The 17,525-nt window shown below is 36.4% G+C and overlaps 3 protein-coding genes across 4 annotated transcripts; 2 read left to right on the top strand and 1 right to left on the bottom strand.

The window, feature by feature from the left end:
• Positions 1 to 9,126: 9,126 nt before the first annotated feature.
• On the top strand, positions 9,127 to 12,144 carry LOC132798114 (pickpocket protein 11). Its single transcript, XM_060809836.1, has 4 exons — positions 9,127 to 10,381; positions 11,110 to 11,245; positions 11,312 to 11,418; positions 11,972 to 12,144. Exons 1-4 carry the CDS (start codon positions 9,127 to 9,129, stop codon positions 12,142 to 12,144), a joined length of 1,671 nt encoding a protein of 556 aa, XP_060665819.1.
• Positions 12,145 to 12,212: 68 nt separating this feature from the next.
• LOC132798115 (pickpocket protein 11) lies at positions 12,213 to 15,732 on the top strand. 2 transcript variants are annotated; one of them, XR_009633903.1, is made up of 7 exons: positions 12,213 to 12,685; positions 12,744 to 13,046; positions 13,645 to 14,108; positions 14,168 to 14,333; positions 14,915 to 15,015; positions 15,088 to 15,341; positions 15,409 to 15,732. XR_009633903.1 is itself a non-coding variant. In XM_060809837.1 (6 exons), the coding sequence occupies exons 1-6, from the start codon at positions 12,213 to 12,215 to the stop codon at positions 15,204 to 15,206; spliced, it is 1,626 nt and encodes a 541-aa protein (XP_060665820.1). In that variant the 3' UTR covers positions 15,207 to 15,350. The 2 variants fall into 2 exon arrangements, 1 of the variants encoding a protein (XP_060665820.1); XM_060809837.1 differs by lacking the exon at positions 15,409 to 15,732 and having other exon boundaries at positions 15,088 to 15,350.
• LOC132798116 (zinc carboxypeptidase A 1-like) lies at positions 15,706 to 17,066 on the bottom strand. The gene has a single exon (XM_060809838.1). The coding sequence runs from the start codon at positions 17,051 to 17,053 to the stop codon at positions 15,752 to 15,754; it is 1,302 nt and encodes a 433-aa protein (XP_060665821.1). The 5' UTR covers positions 17,054 to 17,066; the 3' UTR covers positions 15,706 to 15,751.
• Positions 17,067 to 17,525: the final 459 nt, after the last annotated feature.

The raw sequence follows: 17,525 nt of genomic DNA, 5'->3' as shown, positions 1-17,525 counted from the left end.
GGCAACCACATACGTCAAACACCTCCCATTGTTATGCGAGGCGAAGCCAATGGCAATGCAAATTTTTGCAAGTCTACGGCCCACACTCAAGAACCCTCTCCGAATGCATTGAACTTTTGCCAGCACAGCACAGCGCAGAACAACACAGCGCTGCAACGTGGCAACGATGGAATGAGTAACAACAGAAACAGCAGATAATAACAGATCTTACATTTGCACGTGACCGGAGCTAAGTGTAAATGTATGTATATGTATTGTATTGGGCAATTGGGAATACGTTCATTCAAATAATAGAAGCTGTGCAATTCTAATAAACAATCTGAATGCACAACATCAACATGTATGGAAATTCTATACAAGTCCAGCGGAAGCTGTCCCAATTTTCTACTACTGACAACTAATAGGCAAAATAACTCCAAAACAAGCTGCGCAGTTAATGCAATGAATTTACAATGCACCCAAGAAATAATATTCACTTTTTACTTCAATTCACCAACTTCACTATAAATAACTTTAAGTCACAAAAATGTTTATTTTTTTTGAAATGTTAAAAGCCAATAATAGATTTTGATTATGGAACTTTCTAAAAGAATTCCAAGTTCAAAGACCCAAATACTAAATGTCATAATTTGTTGCTAGCTAAAGTTAACGGAACTAAATTGACTAGAAATATAAGTTACTTTTAATGTCAGAGAGCGATGAATACTGGAATAATGCTTTCTATTTACGTATTTTGCCAGCTGTTCCTGGAATTGCCCGTTTTAAATGAACAATAAGCTGAGATGTTATTCAAGTTGTGACTAAAAATATCATCATATTATTTTTTACCGCTATGGGTAATTGAACTTGATAGCATTAAAGACGCTGCCGCTCTATGTTCTTGAAGTGGTACAAAAAGAATTCGGAATTAGTTCCGATATATAACAATAGAATGAGAGTTTCTGTTGAAAAATGAATTTAAAGTGATATGTGCAGCTATTCATCGTCAAGCTTGAATCAAATTCATTCATAATACTCGCCTCGCGTACGTCGAGCATTACATTGGAACGTTAAGTGCATTGTTGGGGGCTGCATTCCAATTTAGCCACATCTATCGATGTCTCAGATCTCTTGATTGAATAGCATTTACAGTACAACGAGCTGTAACGCTCTCTTTGTTGCCCTCCCTCTCTCTCTGTCTATCTCTTTCTCTTTAGAATAAGCATCACACTTTGTGGAAGTCCACGATGAGAAAAGCCCAAGCCCAAGCCTCAAACGACTGACGTCAAACGTAATTTTTTACTGGGAGAAACAAAACGAATGGGGGGGAATTCGTTGGAACAAACAAACGGAACATCAACGATTACTGACATTTCTTTGTCATGATCATCATCAGCAGCAACAGCAGCAGCCACTGGAAGAGAATCGCGGCCAGAACAGAGAACGGAGAGCGGATGGTGGATGGTGGAAATGGAGGCAGAGCTTCGAGTGACGCGTGGAGTGGAGTCGAGTGGCTTTCTGCGCTTCTCAATGGCCATCGTCAGACAATGGCAAAGACAAAGAGACTGAGATTCCAGCAATCCAGCACAATCTCAAGCTGAAGCTCCCAGATTTATGCTACCGTCAACACCAATCTCGTTTGACGTTTGCTTTTATATACCCTGCAAAAAAGAATACCTTAAAGATGTCATTGTGTATAACAATTTTAAATACTATATAAAGAGAATACAAGGAAAATTATAAGCAACAAATATTTTGATTAATTCAAATTATAACACAGGGAAATACTCCTGTAATTTCAAGATAATTAATTAGGGCGTTTACAATTAAGTGACGTCAAAACAGACAACAACATTGCGTATACTTAATATAAGTATTGTTGCTTGTTTTGACGCCTCTTAAATTAACAATACTAAGTTCATTGATATATTCCGATAATTAATAATAATTATTTGAACCATTTTGTTATATATGCTCTCAGTAAAGTTGCATATATTAATATATATGTTGTATTCTAATAATGTCTAGGTTGATTTAATTGCTCTTAATTGAAATGTACATATTTTTTGATTTTTCTAAAATTCTATTAACGGCTCTTTAACGATGCAAACATATTAAAGTGTATTAAGTTTTCGATCAGTTAAATACTAAGCGTTTCTTGCTTGATTTTTATAATTTTAATGTTACTTTTTTTGTTGTATTTTTGCGCTTTCGATTGACGCATTTGCGTGTCACTTGACTTTTTTAATCTCGCGACTTTATCGTAGCTCACGGGCCTGCAATCGCAATCGAAATCGGACTCCGACTCCGACTCGCAGTTGGACTCAGACAATAACAACAACAACAGCAAATTCAGCGCGCATCGCGATTATCTTCTGGACTAAGACGGAGTGGGTAGAGGGAGGGGATGGAGGCAGTAAGATGGTCGTTCGTCATAACTGTAACTTAATAGTTCGCTCAGGTAGCGACGCTTCGTTGACTCTGTCGCGCGTTCGGTCTTCCGCTCTGATAAAAAAATATTTAGTTGGCTTAGCAGAACTATTTGTTCATGTTTTTAATGTGTTGTTAATACGCACAACAGAACAAAATGTTTGATATAATTTTGAACATGGCGCTCGTTATTAATTTATAATTCAATGACTTTACTGACGTCATAGTATTAAGCTCCAACAATACCAATAACAATAAGTTTGCCTCATTAACATGTTTGCTTTGTTCTGCGAGCTTCAAGCTCTCCCACTATCGTGTGGGTGTCTTGTGTCTATGTATGCGTGAGTGCGTATAGGCGATCGTTAACTCGATATACAAATATGTTTGGATAGAGAATATTTGAGTACACGTTTTTGATTTTAATTTTTTTCTTTTTTAATTTTTTTCGTTGGTGAGCAGCCGGCGCCATACCGTTAGTCTGATCTTCGGGAAGCAAACATGAACTCAAATAAAATTCGAGCATATTTTCAGCGAGATGATACCAAATATTTTACACATTCTTCCCATATTTGTACATTAACGAATACATTTTTAATTTTGCGACCGACTGTGACGAGTAACAATTTCTTTAATAAATAATAACAACTCATGCTGAGTGGCAGAATCAGTTTGCGATGCACTATTCAAACTGTTAATAATATAGGCATCAAATATATTAATAATAATAATAATACAAATACATATATATAATTTTTTTTAAATTAATTTACTTCCATTCTTATTTTAATTCTTGGTATTTCATTAATCCTAATATAAATGCCAAAAAATTATCTATTTTATTTCCGAATACGTAAATAGCATTTATTTTTTTTTTGAAATAAACTCATCAAATTTGTATATAATTTACTGCTTGCACTTATCTAAAACTTAACATAATCGTTGCATTTAATTAGAATATTTACCCAAGAAATTCAAAGCATTAGACCTGATCGCTTAGAGCACTAATTAATGCGTCAATTGGCCGGCTATATAAGGCTTTTGTATAATTCCATAAGCAAATGTTGAGATGCCTTAAATGAATATATGTGTCACCTGAGTGCAAAACGGAAAACGGGATTGAAGTTTGGTCGAGACATACGCATTTCCAACCGCAACTACGTAAATCCAAAAGCTTCTCCAAAAAATATTTGGCGCTTTAGGATTGGAGAGGTTTCGCTGCGTCATCATAACTAAATTCCCCGTTAAAAGATTGTTGACAATTTTCGAGGAAACTGTCGTATATGGGCTGATGATTAACGTCATTGATAACAATATGGCCATTAAAATGTGAGAGCAGCGATTGCTTATGACCACTTGAATGTATTCCACTTAATAATACGCGGTTCTCAACCATGCAGATAATGTTTAATAAATTAAGCAGCGCGCTTAGGATTCAACTCTTTATAGTACTTCTACACAGTATTTTAACAAATAATCTGACCAACTGCGTCAGAGGCTTGTAAAAAATTCAATGAATGGAATATTGTGGCGAAAATTCCATATATAATATATATGTATATTGAAGTCTATCTGTACGTCCTACCCCTGGTAACAAGCACCACTGATAGGGAAAGTACTATGAATACACTTGTTTTTTTCCTGCTTTGAGGCTATCAACCTGCTAATTTGAATTGCTACCCTCAGTACAATCCAAATGATATTCATATAATTGTTTGATTGTCAAATGTTAAAAATAGCTTGGTAACATGTGAATGTGAATGGCGCGAGCCGCATTGATAAGAACTGCTCAAGAAAAAAATTATACAAAAAAAAAGTCACGCTATAGACGTACCTAGAGAGATATATATGCATATGTACACTGAGTGCCGATGTGCTAATCTAAGGTCACGCCCAAATAAAATGCTCAAATTTAATGCCAGAGCAGAAAAGTTAAATAAAAAACAACACGGCGAAATGTGCAAAAAATAATCGTAAAAATACACACAAAACGAAAGAAAAAAGATAATATAAATACATTTTTAAAACAACAAAATCGTATTATTTACGTTTATACTATATGAGTAAACATTTCAAACGTTGATCTAAATCAAACGAGCTAAGAACCTATCATACCAAACAAGAGAACACGATGGGAAAACAACATTTGCGATTGCACCAATCACTCACAATTTGTAAATAATCTCAATCTGGTCTAGTTCTTGCTTTTAGAATCATTTGGCAACAATTAAATCACGAGATTAAAAAGTATTTTTTATTTGTTTACATTAGAACCGAGAAGAGAAGGCTGCCAATCTTATTTGCGCTTTATTGTTTATCTCATGAAAATAGCTGAATCAAGCGCGAAGAAATTTAATCGTTCATTTGTCATCCCACAAAATATTTTTATTTATTTCGAGCAAGTGGCCGCAAGCCTGAAATTTTTCCAGTATTTACCTATTACAAGTATTTTTGATAAACAAAGAATTTTAATGTTATTGCGTGAGTATAATTGTGAAAGAATTCAAAGCAGACCTTGAGAAAATTGTTATTAACATTTAATGAAAACAATTAAAAGCACACCTCTGTGCAATAATCAAAATATGAAAGGATTTCTGATTACTTAAAAAAATATATGCACAATTTCAAATTTTCCTTGAAATTTCGCACATTGCCATTTAATTGAGCATAAAAAAAGAAATTCCAAAACAACTCACATAAGAAAAACTTAAATATCGAAGTTAAAGAAAACAATTTATTTTAAATATAATAATGATATATGTATTTTGCTCATACTAATTTCAGTATAACTCTTTTTAAGATAGTGTCGTCAATCATTAATTGTTAATCAGTATATTTTTCTAAGGAATTATCGCAAACCTGAATTGATCTATCGCATGTTCGAAAGCAGCGCGTGGCATCTGTAAAACTGTCCAGTTCAGCAAATATAATATTCATCAGACGATTTATTGAACTCAAATCGGAAATCACAAAAAAGATTTACGACCTTCAGCAACAAGCGAATGACACGATTGGGTTAAATGTAAATACAATAGAGCACGTTCTTCCAGAACCTGGATAATGCTGACTCAGTGGGTATTATGTTCGGTGGTGGGTTCAGGTTCAAATGGCGTTGCCCAGAGTCGAGTCGACTTAAGTCGAATGATAGATGGACGATACGTTTTTAAATCAACAACAACAGAAGTTCGCAAAATCGAATCATGTTCAATTTGCGTCAATTACACGAAAAGATTAGCCTCGCCCCAGTTTCGTATTATGATGATACGTCTATATAAATCAACGTCTGATAATACAAACAAAAATCGCTGCGGGGGGGGGCGATGAGCAGACACAAAAAATAAAGAGAAAGATGGAGAGATCAAACGAGAGAGATGGGGAGAGACAGCGCAATCTGAAACTGAGTCGTCGGCTTATCAAAAGTTTAATTTTACAAGGCGCAGTTCCAAAAATAGCTCACGCGACACGTCAGTCGGTCAGCTTGCAGTCCGATGCAGGTTTTTACCGTTCAAGTGACGCAATAAGGTATTATGTTTACCGTTAATGCTTATACTCATACTTATTTTAGGGTCTCCCTTGAAGTTATGTATATTTTTGGGGCACTCAATAGGATTACAATGTGCATACAATTGCAATGCAGTTGGAGTTTCCAGTGCAAACCAGCTCAGATCGATTGTCGATTGTCGGCTGTCGAACGGGGCTTATCGACACACGACATCGGAACGAACACATAATTTTGTAATGTATATAGTATATATCATATATTTGTTTGTCGGTATACCAGCCAGACAAGCGTTGTCGGGCACGTGGCTGCTAAATGAATGAAATGTTCACGGAATACTTATTAAAATATCATTAGAGATACAAACCGTGTACATATTTGGGCAACCTTGCGCCGTGTGCCAAGCCATAATATACTCAAAAGAAATGAAAAAACAAAAAATATAATTAATTAAAGCCATGCGAACGTCAATTCGGCGAAAATTTATGGCATTCAGTTTTTCATAGAAGCCAAATATTTGACCAAGTCGAAAGCAGAGTCTTCTGTAAATATTATCCATTCAAATATTTGCTTACACGAGCCAATGACTTTTTATGTTGCGCTTAAAAGTATGCAGCAGCTCTTTTAAAATCAAATTGAAGAATAAATAATGTGAAGCATGATCTAATTTTCAATTATCATTCATTAATCTAAGTCGACGAGTTAATTTTTGTATAAAAATATCATTTATAGATAAATTATTAGCATTAAAGGTTTTTTACATTAAACAAACAACTTTTTGTATTTTTTGAATATATTGAATTTTTGAATAACGTTTCACATTTGATGGTTTAATAATTCATTACATCTATAAGCAAAATAAGTGAAACCAATAAAATATTTCTTCCGCATTTTCTTTTCCACTTCCGGATTTCTCTCAATTTTATATACGCCCTCATATTCATGCATGACTCCACTTCCTCATTCTGTCTTACTCAGTCTTGATAGCGCTGTCTTTGTCTACATTTGCTTTCTTTCTTTTACAGCATTGACTACAATAACTCAGAGTTTGGTTTATAGTGATTTCTACTATATTTAAATATATCTCAGTGATTGAAAAGATCGTTAACGAGTCACCTGATGAAATTCATATCCAATTTTAACGCCCCATTTGCGCGTGACTTTGATGTATCTATTTGGGCACTCGGCATACAAACTATATACATATATACTTATGTATTCAATATAGGTAGAGACACATAGCAAAGTGGAGAAAAAGACAAAAGATAGCAGCTTCGATGATCAACGGTTGTCACGATACCAACTGAATCAAAATATTGCATAAGAACTGACTGACAGAGCTATCACAACATAGTCAAAATGTTAAGAGGTGGGAGGTTATACATTCTACACAACTTTATATAAATAAATTAAACATAAATATTTACATTTTTGTATAAAACACTGAAATACAGAATGTTGTTTTGGTATATTGTTATAGTACTACATTAAAAATATATTATACAGAACATAATATATTAAATTGTCAATCAAAGCAACTGAGACCCTGTATTAAGTAGACATTTTTCTCCACACCAACGAGTTTCGTAATAAACCTCTACAATTTTTATCTGATTTTAAAAATAATAGTTATTATTGTATGTGCCAAAAATCGTATGTTCTGAAAATCGGGGGCTGACAAAAACAAATTATATTTCTGGTTTTTATAGTCTCTGAGATCCAGGTGTTCATAGACGGACATGGCCATATCATATCTTTAGAATATATATATAATATTATACTTTATGGGGTCAAAGATGCCTCCTTCCGCCTTTTATATACATTTCCTGTAGGCCCAAAGTTATGATAACCTTCTTCCCTATGGGTAGCGGGTATATTAAACATAAATATTTCAATTATTTTTTTACGTTAAATGTTGCTATTGTCGTATTTTCACAAAAAAAAAACCTTTTAAGTTGTCATATAAATGCAGAATTGATATTTATACTCGTTTCTGTTCAAAGATTATGTAAATATGTATCCATAATTAGAAAGTGCATAATTGTTGTGCTAGAAATAGTATTTAAATAAAAGTACTACCTATGTAGTTAAATATTGATAGAGTCGTCTACTTGTATTATGGCTTTGTTCGAGGAATGGGTGTGTGTGCATTGTGCAGCAACCGTGAACTCATTAGTTAAATAAAAACAATGTAGACTTTCAATGTAATATCAGTAACAATAGCAACAATTAAGAATATGAAATGCGACTGTAAACAATTATATCATAATAGATATTTACCATGCTTATCGTTGGCTAGCCCGGACTTCCCATCTTCTCATAAAAAAATGGCTAATTGTTATTTCTTCTGTTTTCTGTTTGCCTTATTTCAGGTGTGAAGTTAACAATAGATGCACTCTTCTGATTGCGTGTGGAGGCAATATGCAATCAAACGTCGAGCAAGTACTTTCGAAATTATTACAGATAATTTTAACACCTAAAAGGCGTACCGACGTATACTTAATATTGATTGGCGCGTGGATAATTGATTTTTTGGGGGCCTGGCAATATCGCAGCGACTTTTGCATATAAAGCATTCTCAATTGGCACTTTGAGAATAGAATACTTCAAGAATCGAAAAGCGTTTAATCGTGTAACTCAAGTGTTATTAAAAGCGTAATAAATATTAAAGAATATATTTAATTTAGAAATTAATGGTTATTTCATTTGCGGCGAATATCAAAGCGTTAACAACTGTTATGATATTATGCCATCTAGCTTTGAATATTTCTTTTCTGTGTTTTTTTTTTAAGTAATTACTCACTTCTGTTGCGAATATTTGCTATTATAACAAATTTATTATATTTCATTATATTTAAGCAGTTATTTAAAATTGAAATAGTATACATATGAAATTAGTATCATTAATATTTCGTAAGTTTTCGCTTATAGATTATTCATGCAGAAATTAAAACTAACTATAATTGAAAAATTTAAATTAAATAATATATTTTTGTTTTGATTGATTTGAAATATTCAGAATATATTTTAAGATTACGTCTTTGATGTTGTCAAAATAACCACTTATTATTTTTAACATAGTTCTTTTATTTTATGAAATTGTCAATCACAGTAGACAATGTATATAATATTTTTAATTGTTAACCAAAATAATCACATATCTATTTCACTGCATTATTTTTCATCACTTCGTTTATTAATAAACCCGACAGCTATTTCCAATGTCAAAAGAAGAGCTAGAGCACCCCATTTATTTAATCAACTTTGAGGAGTATCTGAGACCCAAGCAACCTCACAAGTCAACGGCGCTACAATGTTTTGATAAGCCTATAAAACCCGAAAGCCAGTTTTTCAAGATTTACAAACGTCTCAAGTTCGTGCGATGGTTGCGAGAGACTCGCTCAAAATTGTCGAAAAAACTAGAGCAAGTTCCGTTGCCCAGGTTCCTGAATTTTCTGCGAGAGCGTAATGATGATGGACTATGCAAGCCCAAGACTGGCTTCGAGATATATTGCGAAATGTCCAGCATACATGGATTCCATTTATTTGTGGGAGCGAAGACGTGGCAGCGTGTGCTCTGGTGGATCTTCATCTGCATTGCCGTGGTACTCTCGCTGCTCGTGTTGATCATGTCGTATGGCAGGAGTGCAGAGACGCCAACGATACGCTACATAGAGAGCATAATGCAACCAAGTGGTGAACGTTCAATTCCCTTTCCAGCTCTTACTATTTGCGACTCGAATCGTATCTCTAAGCGGAGTCTCTTGAGCAAGGCTAGGAAGTGGGATGTGACAAGCAATTCGTTGCAGCAATTACCGTGGTTACCTAAACGCAATTTAGGTCAAGTTAGCGAGTCAATGATCAATACTTTGAGCTGGTTAAACTTTACTTGGTCGGAGGTTTTGGAGCAACTGTCGCCACAACTCTGTGAAACTCAACTATTGACTTGCTTGTGGCAGGGTGAGACGCAAAGCTGCAAAGATCTGTTTGCCACCACGTGGAGCTACAGTGAAGGACGTTGTTGCAGCTTTATGGGACAGCCAAAGTGCTCGCTTACGTCGGGCCAATCAGCGAAAGGATTAACTATACGTCTGGCCACAAAACTCGAAGATTACGGCAGCTCTTCGGCTGTCACAGCTGGTTTCCATTTCTTCATACACGAGGCAGGCACCACAGTTGATGCAACCACGCAACGCGTCTTTTTACCAAAAGCAACAGAGTCTCATTTAATGCTTAAACCTTATGAAACGCATGCATCTTCTTATATAGCCAGTCTACCAATCGAACAACGACTTTGTTATTTGCCCAATGAACGAAAGATGTTTCAATTTTCCATCTACAATCAGGAGAATTGTGTAGCCGAATGTAGAAGTGCGAGAATCTTTGAGAAGTGCGGTTGTGTTCCTCCCCATATGCCCAGCAGGTGGTATTGGTCCCAATGTCCAGTTGGGCAGTACAAGTGCGTCCAAGATCAAGGTAAGAACTAAGCCTTTCATATATTTATCATATAGCTCAAAATCAAAGATCAGAATTTATTTTACAAATGTTCAGAGCTACTAATAACCAATTGAGTAATACGACTAATTCAGAAAATATTTTTAAATGAAAAAAATGTAAGAGAATTTTTATATCCGGTGCCTATGGGAGAGAAGGGTATTTTAACATTGTACCTTTAGCAAATGAGTGGAAGAGGCTTAAAGAGTCATCTTTTACCCCATAAAGTAAATTCTGGTATATTTTGTATTACATAGTATATTTTTATCGATATACCAAATATATCCATTGATATATTTTAGTATTTTTCAGTATATTAATTAAGTATATCTTTAGAATAATACTGCACTGTTTCTCTTTTATTGAAAATGGGTAGCCGTAGTCGACCACAGTTGATTTAAAACAAATATAGATACATCGATTCAGTGCATGAGTTGAAAAGAAAGCAAAATTTAGTGTTAAATAAAATACAATTGTCAAATGAAATTCATAAAAGAGAGTAATGTGAATAAAAGTGATAGTTGGAAAAAATTATATATATTGGTGCGAAAAGTTATCTAAATTATGAATTATGAAATTATGTTTTACGAACGTAAAATATCCAACACTTTTTAAATTTTTGATGTTGAGAATTGTTTTATAGTGTGAACAACATTTTTCTTTTGACATAATATAATATTTTTAATGAATAAATGATGTGTTCACTATAGATCTCAGCTGGGATGAACTTCAGTCGCATTGCAACTGCTTACCTCCGTGCCAGTTTTATCGTTATGACGTACACAGCGATGTGACCAACTTGGATGCCAGCCAATCTATGACTAATGTCAATAATGATGGCTTCTTGTAAGTGAATATCTATTATTGGCCGTCCATACAATAATTATCATATTAATTATTCCGCTCGCACAGTCAGAACTTTAATGCCTCCGATGAGCTGGTTGTGCACATTTACTTTGACTCGTTGAGCGCAGAGCAATTGCGCTTGGATGTCTATGAGAACTGGTTGACCTTCATAGGCAAGTACCGTGATAACTGCTATAAAACGAACTTAAAAACAGAAAGAAACAAGAATTTAAAATAAGCAAAATAGAAAATAATATGAATTTCTTAAAGACACTATAGGATTAGAATAAAGCTAATTTCAATTTAATTTATTTATTATTTTAACAATTTTTCAAAATTTTAAAACTGAAGCGAAATTTACTTAAGACACTTTTATTATTATTTTTTGACAAGAATGCTTGTCTAAGTTTGTTTTATTTGCAAAAAAAAAAAAACATTTAATTATTATGCATAGATTATGTATTTGTATTAAAAATGATTTAAACGAAACACTTACTAGCTGTACCTCACTATGATATTTATGATCAATGCTTTGAATCAAATTTTTTAACTCTCCCAATCAAACTAAGTGTTCAATTTCTACAAAAAAAAACACTTGATATTATTGAAGAATTCAGCAAAGAAATATTTGTTTGTACATTATCAAGGATTTGGACTGTTCTGCTGAGACTAACGAGCTATTAGGCCTATATTAATTAAGTGTATATCATTTAACAATGGGGACAGGCACCTTCGGCGGCATCACGGGGTTGTTTATGGGCTGCAGTTTCGTGTCCGTCTTCGAGCTGGTGTTCTTCGTTTGTGTGCGACCCACTTGCAACTGGCTGCTCCGACAGAGAGTACGTTATAGACTGCGGCGTCGTCGTCGTCAAATCGAACAGGCGGCCAATGGTAATTAGGCCAAGCTCACTAACTGGCCCAATTTGCTGAACAAAGACAAATCAGTTGGCAGTGAAAAGCGCATGAGATGGCGTTCAAGAAGCGGCGCATCTTTGATCTACGCGTGGTGCAATCGCAACAGCATATGTCTAGGTCTTTGGAAGGCCACAGGAACAGCAATAGCACCGCTACCTTCTCAGTGCTCAGTCATGGCCACAGTCGCCGACGTTGGAAATATTATCAGCTGCGACTTATTTGGAATTGGTTCACGGAAAGTCTGCGCAATTATTGTCAGACCACATCGTTGCATGGCTTCAGCTACATTACTCGCCAGGATATCAGCAGGAATGAACGCTTCTTTTGGTTGTTTGTTGTCTTGTCTGCCATTATTGCCTCCATATCTCTGGTATTAGTTTCGCTGTATGCGAATCGTGAGACGCCAACGGTGACTGTCATCGAGAGTTCACATTTCCCCACCTGGAATATTCCCTTTCCTGCTGTAACGATTTGCAATTTCAACAAGATTTCGAAGACCAAAGCTTTAAACTTGATGCGAAATATGTAAGTAGAGGGTATACAGAAAATAATATTATTTTTCAGTAACTTCACTTCTCTTCAGGCAACTGCCACCCAACGTCACCAATGAGCATTTGCAGCAACTTTTTAACCTAACACTACTCCCAGTGGGCAACACCATTAGCAACGATTCACTACAGATCTACGACAATATTTTAAACATGAATAATATTACTCTCACGGAGCTGAGCAAACAACTCTCGCCCGACTGCCTGGAGATGATCTCTCGATGCATCTGGAAGGGCATCAACACACGCTGCGAGAGTCTCTTTCAACGCATCATGACACTCGAGGGCACTTGCTGCAGCTTCAACTACTTTGCTGCATTGACCAATAATTTTCCAACGTGAGTAGATGAAAATGTAATGTACCCCAATATTTTTCTTTTATTCAAAATGGTATCTCGCAGTCTAGTGTGCTCGACTTCTAATTTGTTAGTTTTTGTAAAGTTCATTTGTAAACCGTTTTATAATAAAATCCAAAATTTTTATTGAGTTAAACAGTCTTCTAAACCCCAAGTCATTCATTCCATTGTACTATTAAATACTAAAACTTAGTGATATGTCTTGACTTACACAAATCTAGCATGCAAAGAAACTTAAGATAAACAAAAGATTAATAACTTTTTTTTTCTATTTTTCATAAAATGTTAAAGAGTTTTTTTCCGTCGTTTTTTATACTCAAAATCTTTATGACTTCAAACAAAATATTTATACAAATAAACTTCACTCATATATACCCAACCAATTAAAACAGCGTCTCAGATATCTACGAATTTATTTCTCGCACATTTACGCAGATAAATCAGCTTAATTAAAAATACACATACACAAAAATAAAACTGCCATTATAATTATATGTACTCTAATTAGCAAACATAAGAATGCGAGCTATTTATAGATTCGAATTATTCATTAATAATTAATCATTTGTATGAATTACAGAAAGATTGCTTACCAGGTGCCCAAGCGGCCGTATCGGGTGACAGGGTGTGGCTATCCGACTGGACTTTCCGTGCTCCTCGATCCCATGGTCGCCGATTATTATGGCACATTCTTTAGCGGCTTTGGCTTTCGCCTGCTCATCCACAATTCGCATAATTTTCCCGATGAGAACGCAGAGTCCAAAGTGGTAACCTCCACGCGAGAAAGTTTCGTGCGCATCAATCCAGAATCGACATATGCCACTAGGGATATACAGCGCATGGACTTGAAGTGGAGGAACTGCCTCTTTGGCAACGAGCGTAAGCTGGATGGACTCAGACGATACTCATTCATCAACTGCATGTTCGAGTGCAGAATGCGAATGACTCTAGAGATCTGCGGCTGCCTGCCCGCCTATGTGGCAAACAATGGCACCTTCAAGGTGTGCGGAGTTCTTCATTTAAACTGCATTATTGAGAGCAAACGTAAGCGAGAATTATTAAATTTGATTGCGTTTTATTATTTGTCATTTCTCGCACTGAAGGTCTCTATTCTCGTGCCTTGGCGAATCTGGGCGCGTCGCTCTCCAGAGTTCGTCGTACAACCAGTTTTCCCTGTGATTGTCTCCCTGATTGTGAGTCCAATTTGTATGTCTCCGAGAGCACCATGGGCCGCTTAGAGGTTAATTACTCCAGCAGAAGAAGTAGCAGGCAAGTCTCATTTTATTTCTTCGCATTTCATTATATTTCATAGTGTGTTTATCATACCCGCTACCCAAAGAATTGATTGGTATTATAACTTTGTGCCTGCAGGAAATGTACTTATGTAACAGGCCGAAGGAGCCATGTCCGTCTGTCTGTCCGTCCGTTTGTATGAACACCTAGATCTCAGAGACTATAAGAGGTTGAAATATACATATATTTTTTTTTGACAGGACTTGTTATTTTTGTAAGCAGATTAAGTTGGTTTCAAATTTTTGCCCACTTTCGCACCGCAAATCCAATAACAAGGGTAAGCTACAGTTTTGGTACATACAATAATAAGTATAGTCTTTATGGATGCTAAAAATTGGTTGAGATCAGATTAAAAATGTAGAAGTAATTTAGAAAAAACTTTTGTATCGTCGCTATATTCATTTGATACATTTTTTATTTAATTTATACCGCACTATTTTGCTTTTATTCAAAAGCGGTAGCGGGTATCTCACAGTCGAGCACACTCGACTGTAACTTTCTTACTTGTTTTTCTATTATTTCAATTATTATATATTAAATTATTTTACCATTCATAGCTCCAGTCAAACAGATAGCATTTTGGTTCATGTATTCTTCAGCGACCTGATGTCCACTCGATACCGCATGGAAATATTTCAGAACTGGCTATCGGCACTAGGTAAGCTGAGTATATTTTCAATTTAAAAGAAATCTATAAAAACTTGATTCTTTTTTTATTCTATATTCTCAGCTTCATTTGGCGGCCTGTTGGGCCTTATTCTTGGCTTCAGCATTGTCACTGCCTTCGAATTTGTTTATTTCCTTACATTTCGTCCTATTTTCAATTACATCAACCGTGATAGAGACTAAATTTCAAATAATCTCAATCAATACAGTTCACTGTAGATTACGTGAATGCCTTACTATAATCAATAATGGGAAATTTCGCAATGCACAAAATGGTTTTGCCCAAGAATCAAGACACGTACTCGAAGTTAATCTGCTGTAAATTTCTTTTAATAAATTTATTATACTCCAGCAAATTGTATTTATAACGAATTTCTGACTACAGATATTGAAACGTACTATGCGTATACTTGATTAGATGTGTGGGCAGAGTGTAGATCGTGATCGCAAATAAATTTCGAAAGAGCATCTATCTATTGGGTATGTTAAATGTATTTTTAACTTAGTATCAATCACATGGTTTTTATTGCTCTACACAAAATTCCTACGAAATGCGAAAGTTGATAATTACAAATGATTCAAACAATAACGTAAAACCCATGTCACAATATTCGCAATGCACAAATGCAATGACATGTGTACACATTCCAACACCAGTTAAAGTAATTAATTAATTAATTCATCATTAATAAAATTCAGTTTTATATGTGGACAACAATTGAAGTCGTTTATTTATCGAAATAGCCCAAAGCCTTGACCTCGGTAGCCATGGCGACAATGGAGTCCAGCAACTCCTCGCTGGCGGGAATAATCTGCTCAGCGGGCAGTCTGAAGCCAGTAAGGATGGAGTTGGAGGACGGGCGCAGCTCATAGCAGAAAGTCATACGCACATCCTGAGTGCCATAAGCCCAATCAGTGCTGGAACCAGCTGCAGGGTAGATGGCATCATAGACGTTGCCACCAGTGTACCTGGTGTTGTAGCGCTGCGAGACAGCCGCGATAGCAGCATCAAACACTTGTTCGAAGTCCTTGACATTATCGGGCAGCTCATTGGTGTGGCCATAAGGATACAGCAGATACTGAGAGTAAGAGTGGAGCGAGATGTACAGCTGAATCTTGTCCTTTATCGAAGCAATGTATTGCGACAGCGAATAAGTCTCGATCTCAGAGAAGGCCTCGGGACCGGCATAGGTTTCAGAGCAGGCACTATCGCTGGCGCCCGCCTCGTTCCAATGGAAGCCCCAGTTGCGGTTAGGATCAGCGCCAAAGCAGCTGCCATAGGGAGTGCGAGTCTTGCGCCACAAGCGATTTGTGGTGTGAGTGTACACATAGCCATCGGGATTCGCATGGGGGAAGACGTACCAGTTGTAGTTGTCGGCCAACTCCTTGATGGAGTCTACCTCAGAGGTCAGCAGTTGGTTGATGATGAAGGTGGCAGCAGCGGGAGCAATCCATTCGCGAGCATGAATGCCAGCCTCCAGGAAGATGCCGGGCTTGTCAGACAGACTCTTGGAGATCTTAACACCCAGAATAGAACGGCGCTGATAGGTCTTGCCACCCTCAATCAGTGTGACAACATGGGGATAATCCCTGGCCAGCTGAATCATCCAGGTGTAGGTATCCTCTAATTCATAGTACTGTTCCCAGTTGTATTGGTCGTCGGCGCGTCCCGTCATGCCAACGCGTCCCTTGATGGCAACCTTCTCGTCGACTTCATCCATCGATTTTTGGAAATCCTTCGATTGCAGCTCGTATTTAATCTCAGCCTTGCCCAACAGGTCCAATAGATCGGGAACCTTGTGGGGAGCGACAACCATCTGAACATCTTTACCCACAATGTGCACACCATCTAGGAAGAGGATGGAGTCGGAGGAACCCTCCAGATCCTTAAGCACGGCGAGTTGAGCCTCGTTTGCGGCATTGGCCTTGTAGAGACGATAGTTGTCGTAGCGGACACGTTCCGCTTGGCCAACAGCAAGCGTGGCCAACAGGCCAAAGAGAGCGAATAGCAGAGACTTGTTCAGCGACATGGCTGTCGTTGGTATAACATCTTTGTGAGCATTTGTTTGACTTATATAGATGGTCGGGGTTTTGGGCATTACGTATCTGATAAGCGGCGATAAGACAGTTGGCCAAATTTTATTTATAACCTTTAGGCTTACATTGTCACCTTTGGAAGCATAAATAAAAAATGAATAAAACTGAAAAAAAAATTATCTGCGTCCCAAACTTATCAATGCTACGATTCTCTCGGCATAAATCAAGGGGACAAAATAGTATATATTTGTTGGGGGCGCGTCAAAATTCCATTGGAAACGTACAAAGTTTTTGTAAATGTTTGAAAAAAAAAGTTACGTTTACGCTAGTTGTAAAACAAATGGGCTTAATCTATCAGATTATAAATGAATGAGTGGCAATCAAGAAACCAAATATACGTTTCCAAAGGCCAGTCGCATTAAAAGGGGATTTTCACGTAATACAATCTAGAAAGCATTTTCTAAT

This window comes from Drosophila nasuta, chromosome 2L (assembly GCF_023558535.2).
Source record: "Drosophila nasuta strain 15112-1781.00 chromosome 2L, ASM2355853v1, whole genome shotgun sequence".
Classification (NCBI taxonomy): domain Eukaryota; kingdom Metazoa; phylum Arthropoda; class Insecta; order Diptera; family Drosophilidae; genus Drosophila; species Drosophila nasuta.
This window is presented reverse-complemented; position numbering and strand designations above follow the sequence as displayed.

Coding starts and splice junctions, on each gene's coding strand:
- LOC132798114 (XM_060809836.1), top strand. CDS start 9,127: ATGTCAAAAGAAGAGCTAGAGCACCCCATTTATTTAATCAACTTTGAG. Junction 11,246..11,311: donor GTCAATAATGATGGCTTCTT/GTAAGTGAATAT, acceptor CCGCTCGCACAG/TCAGAACTTTAATGCCTCCG. Junction 11,419..11,971: donor GAACTGGTTGACCTTCATAG/GCAAGTACCGTG, acceptor CAATGGGGACAG/GCACCTTCGGCGGCATCACG.
- LOC132798115 (XM_060809837.1), top strand. CDS start 12,213: ATGGCGTTCAAGAAGCGGCGCATCTTTGATCTACGCGTGGTGCAATCG. Junction 12,686..12,743: donor TTAAACTTGATGCGAAATAT/GTAAGTAGAGGG, acceptor ACTTCTCTTCAG/GCAACTGCCACCCAACGTCA. Junction 14,334..14,914: donor TCCAGCAGAAGAAGTAGCAG/GCAAGTCTCATT, acceptor TACCATTCATAG/CTCCAGTCAAACAGATAGCA.
- LOC132798116 (XM_060809838.1), bottom strand. CDS start 17,053: ATGTCGCTGAACAAGTCTCTGCTATTCGCTCTCTTTGGCCTGTTGGCC.